This window comes from Juglans regia, chromosome 13, assembly GCF_001411555.2.
Source record: "Juglans regia cultivar Chandler chromosome 13, Walnut 2.0, whole genome shotgun sequence".
In the NCBI taxonomy this organism is placed as follows: domain Eukaryota; kingdom Viridiplantae; phylum Streptophyta; class Magnoliopsida; order Fagales; family Juglandaceae; genus Juglans; species Juglans regia.
This window is the reverse complement of record NC_049913.1, coordinates 27,421,949-27,427,484: the sequence shown is the minus strand read 5'-3', so window position 1 is coordinate 27,427,484 and position 5,536 is coordinate 27,421,949. Positions and strand designations below refer to the sequence as shown.

At 39.6% G+C, this 5,536-nt stretch overlaps 1 protein-coding gene across 1 annotated transcript; it reads right to left on the bottom strand.

Annotated features, from left to right (window-relative positions):
• Nucleotides 1-229: 229 nt before the first annotated feature.
• On the bottom strand, nt 230-2,607 carry LOC109003943. The gene is made up of 2 exons (XM_018982292.1): nt 1,431-2,607; nt 230-1,233 (listed from the first exon to the last, which is right to left on the bottom strand). The coding sequence occupies exons 1-2, from the start codon at nt 2,605-2,607 to the stop codon at nt 230-232; spliced, it is 2,181 nt and encodes a 726-aa protein (XP_018837837.1).
• Between the last annotated feature and the right edge of the window lie 2,929 nt (nt 2,608-5,536).

Below are 5,536 nucleotides of genomic sequence, written 5' to 3'. Positions count from 1 at the left end.
GGACCAGGGCTACTATGTTTTGGAATCGAGAAAACGGCCTCCTTCACTTCCTCTTCCGAAGGCCTACGGCACAAACTGGAATTATCTTCCTCGGAGATTTCCAATCCCACAAGAGGAGAAAGATCTGCATGTACAATCTGCGGCATATCTGTAAGGAAATTAGTGAAATATTCCACCGCCCACAAGTGCACCTTCTCTGCTGAATCCAACATAGTCCCATCTGCCAACCTCATATGCGAAATAACCGAACCACGCCTATGTGTGATACAACCGCATGGAAAAACTTGGAATTCTGATCACCTTCTTTTAACCACTTGTTCGTTGCTAATTGGGCTAGACGACTCTCCTCCCTCTTCTCCCAAATATCAATCTCCAATTTAGTGACAATATACTCGGCTTCAATTTCTTCCGAGAAACCGGACTGCAATTGGGCTTCCAGTACTGCCATCCTCGCTTCAAGCTCCTGTATATTAGTATCCACTCTCCCAGACACCGATTTATTCCATATCCTCAGCCCCATCTTAAGTCGCTTCAATTTTGCAGCCAGTTTAACCATTCCCGATCCCACCGTAGGCTGTTTCCATGTCTCCTCTACCAACTTTTGAAATGAACCATGAGAACACCACATTTTTTGGAACCGGAACGGAGAAGGCCCGTACCTAGTATTAACAAGGATTAAACGAATCACCATAGGACTATGGTCCAATGTCTTGCGTTTAATATACTCCATCTGCGCCAAATTAAAACGATCCGAGAAGGCCATATTCATAAGCACGCGGTCAAGCCTCGCCCACTTTCGTGAAACCCCCTCCTGCCCATTACACCATGAGAGAGGATTACCATGATAATTTAGCTCCACTAGACCACATTGATCAATACACAAATTAAAATCATCCATAGCTTGAGCAGCTCGGGGACAACCCCCCACACGTTCCCGGTCCTCTCGTATAATGTTAAAATCCCCCATAACAATCCATGGATCTTCAGTAGCCCTACAACCAACCAGCTGCTCCCATAACTCTCTTCGATCCAGCTGAGTACATTTAGCGTAAACGAAAGAAACCAACGTTCGTGTCCCATCAAACACAAACCACCCCGTAACCATTTGCGTTGACACACTAACAACCTCAAAATCATATGGAGCTCTCCACAAAATCGAGATTTTGCCCCCTGCACCCTCGTTAGAATAAAAACCATCAAAACCCAATGAACTAACTAAACGCTGAAGTTTATCTAATCTCACAAAAGGCTCAAAAAGAGCAACAATATATCCATTATTTTTCCGAATCAAACTACGCAGCACACGCCGAGAACTGCCCAACCCCTTATATTCCATGCAATGATGGACTCAGTCATAGGTTAAGTTTATTGAGACGGGAGGACACCCGCTGAGATTGCAGAAGCACAATTTTTTTTTTTTTTTTTGCTACCTTCACCCTGTTGCGAAACAGAGTCAGAATCATATCCTTTATTTTTGGCCAAATCAAGAACATTCGCTTCCACATCAGTACCATACGAATCTGGTGGCTCTTCTACTATAACCGGCTGTAGATGACACTCCATATCAAGCACCGCAGAGACCATCTTAGCTTGACCATGACCCCCACTACGCGGTGATTTATAAGCATAAACTAGAATCAAGTCCATATCAGAACCAACCCCCCGAACAACCTCAACCTCCCGCAGCATTTGGATTGAAGGTTGCTCTACCACCTCCTCCTCCTCACAGGGCTCCTCCACCATTTTCATGTCAATATTCACTCGCTCTCCTCTAAAAATTGTCTTTGTTTCCTCCCTAGGAACTACTACCTCTTTCCTATTCACTACTTCCATTGCAACCCCATCTTCCTTCTGGACTTCCTTCAACCCATCTCCTGGAACCGCCTGCAAGCTCTTCTGTTTAGGAATCTCTTGCCATATTTTTCTCCCCACCCCTTTTGCCACATCACGTCCCTTACGCACAACCTCTTCACTAGCTCGACATACAACTGTCGTATGACCCTGACGACAGCACTTGGTGCAATAGAATCCAGGTCTTTCAGACCAAACCTCCTGCCAAATTTTTTTGTTACCCATTACAATAGGAAAACGTTGAACCGGTTCATCTGTCATATCTATTTCCACACACATTTGAGCCCCCGACACTCTGGTTCTATGCAGCGTAGCATTATCAATCCCCAAAAACCGTCCAAACCTTGTTGCTAGAATTTGCAGAAAATCCGCCCGATACATATGAAGAGGCAATCCTGGCAGAAAAATCCACTGGGGCGCTAGCGTTGATTCTTTCCACAAATCAAAATCCTTCGTCCATCGAAATAATCGAAAAACCGATCCAGCAATCAACCGACCCTTTCGTGCCCAAGCATGCATGAAATCCCTTTCAGTCTGCATCTTCACCAAAACGTGATAGTCATCCATCACACTCACCGTCGGAATCTCCAGTAAACCCCATGACTTAATAATCGCCAATCGTACATCATCAATCGTAGGCCTCATCCGCACAAACTTCAGAACAATAGCAAACCGAAAATCCTCTGCAGCCGTCGACATCTCTGGTTCCGTAAAAACTAAACCAGGCTCCCCGTCCACATCCACAGGGTATCTCATAGGGACCTTAAACACTCAAGGTGTCACCACCTTCGAAACAATCTAAACATAAGACAGAGCTCCTCCATCTCCTATAGCAGGCCCTTCCGATGAAGGAAGGGCAGAGGGCGCCGCTATGTGCTCACCTTAGGCCAACCCCGAACAGGAAATGTGTATCGCAACAACCTCTTTCCACGTTTTTCGCTAATTTGCTAATTCCCAATGGCCTTAATATTTACATATGATGTTCCTAAGACTTTTATTTACATGTTAGGATGTTAGTTTAAGATTTTATGGAGTTGGTTTTAATGATATGACTTTTTTATACCTGAAAAGATTTAGATGGGTCTTATATTTGAAGTTTTTGGGTAGATCTATGTTTTGATGCATATTTGGCCATGTGTTCTTAGCTTTGATGCCTAGATATATTCTAAGACTTGGTATGTCTTCGATCTAGTGGTTTGATCAAAACCAAACTACATAGATTGCGGTTTTGGTGAAAGTGTTAAGGCTGAATGCTTTAAGTTAGATTTTTGTGATTTTTGTGGTTTTGGTTTAATGATTCAAAGCATGATAGTTCTTAAGAGTGTGGAGTGTGTTATGAATTTATTGAAAGTATGTTATTGAAATTTTGGAGTTCTTGAAGGTTTTTTGAAACAAGATAAAACTATGAACACCAAAGGTTGTGCTTAAGGTTAAAGAAAAAACTTAAAGTTTTGTATTGAAGAGATTTGTGATTTTTGTTATGCGAGTTTTGTTGGATTTTCTAGTATGTTATTTCAACATGGGATATGATTTTGTATATTATAATATTTCGGTTTAAGTATGAGAAATGAGGTTTGATAAGATTGCAACAAAAATCAAGAGTTTTGGCCTATTTATATTTCGACCTAGGCATGATTGACCTATTTGTTATGTGTTTTAAAATTTTCTAATTAGATATTTGGATCTTCATGTAAATTTTGATGAGTTTTGGAGATAGGATGTGAAATCCTCCAATTAAAAGTAAAATGGTAATTTTTCCATATAGAGAGGTAATGGTAATTTTACTCTAAAATTTTTCTAAACTGTATTCTAGAGTTAGTATTTTTATGTTTCTAAATTATTAGTGAGAAGTTTCTGAAGTTTAGAAATCTCTACTTATAGTTTCTCATATTATGCACATTTTTAATCTGTCACGCCACGATCATTATAAGTTAATTTCTTACTTCAAATTACTGTGTATGTGTGTTAGTAAGGGAATAGTTGTCCATGTTCTTATGATGTTATATATGTCATACTATGCCATGTCCCTACATGTATGTCTGTTACACATTATATTCTGTCACAAAATGTTTATCTGTTATACATTTTATCATGTCACAAAATGTTTAATTGTTACATGTCATGCCATGTTACGAAATGTCAACTGTAACATGACATGTTATTTTACAAAATCTTCATCTATTTCATGTTATCCATCTCAAATACATGTCATGTTATGTTACATCAGGTCATCTGTCCTTTCATTTCATGTCTCGAGTACAGAGTGTCTTGAAAATAGTTTTTAAAATCAAGTCAAGTCTATCTATGTTTATCATGACCCTAAGTGCTATAATGAGGTAATATCCAAGTAGAACTCCTTTGTTCAGGCTGTAGTGTCTAAATTAATGTGAAATTTTCTGGGTTGACAAACTACCATCAACAGACTTTGAATGAGGCCTAATTAACTGGTCACTATAGCAAAGTCAGGCACGAACACCGATGGTGCCTCCCACACGTTCAATTTCATGTTATACGTACCTGTGCTGGTGCATATACGTGTCACGGGATACATACATTACATTTTTCATAGTAGTTACAGATACCTGTGAACTTATACGTATGTTAATGCACTCACAACTGGTGCAAATACCTGTGTTGTAACGCAGTATTGGCAGGAACACATGGTACAAGGGGAACCATGTAGCACCCATATATTCTTGTTTATTAATCATGTTTAATTATTGAATAAGATTCCAAGCTCATGTATTTCACGTTCATACTCATGTTATTTCATGTTTAGTTCATGCTCAAGCTCATGTCATGTCAAGTTTAGTTTCAGTATAGTTACAAGTTTAGTCCATGATCAAGTTCCTTTCACTGTCATGCATGCATCTTTAAATTGTCAGTTAAGTTATTTGTTAACTTGCTAAGATCTGTACTCAAATCTCATTATGAAAATCTCAACTGTCATTCCCCTCGGAATGGTAGACAATGTGTTAGGACCAGGAGATACAACAGACGTTGACCTACTAGAGACTGCCGATTAGGCAATGCAGGCACGACACGGAGCTCATAGCCTCTATGCTCTGATTCATAGATAGTATTATGGCATCTTTGACCGAGTTGAGCGAGCTACTCGTTGAATTAGTCTGGTAAATGATATAGTTTATGCATGTACTTAAGGAGATCATTACAGACCTTTTGGACTTATGTTATAATCATGAACATCTATCACTTTAATGTTTATGTATTATGTTTCAAGATTGTTGGGATATATCTCATTTGGTGCATAGTATTGCTCAAGAAAAAAAAAAATTATCTACTGCAAATATTACATATTGTTAGATGCATGCTAGGTGTATTGCATCTTTAATTGTCATGAACGAGGGCAGGTAACGTTGTGTTGCATGGCCCGATGCTTTCAGAGTACGTCCGATCCCAAGCAGAATCTCGAGACATCACACGTGTATTTGAACATCCTACATGACAATTTGATAGTTGTTTGAACCAATTGCTAGGTGGCGCTCTCCCAGGAGTTTACAATTCACCCAAAAAACTAGAAACTTTTTATTGCACCATAAAATCCTTAATATTGATACGAGACTAATTGTGACAACCCGGACTTAGCCAAGTCTTTGTCTGTATTTCATCACCAGCTTATGTTTAATTTTGGACCATGCAAGAGGAGTAGAGTACTAGAGCATAG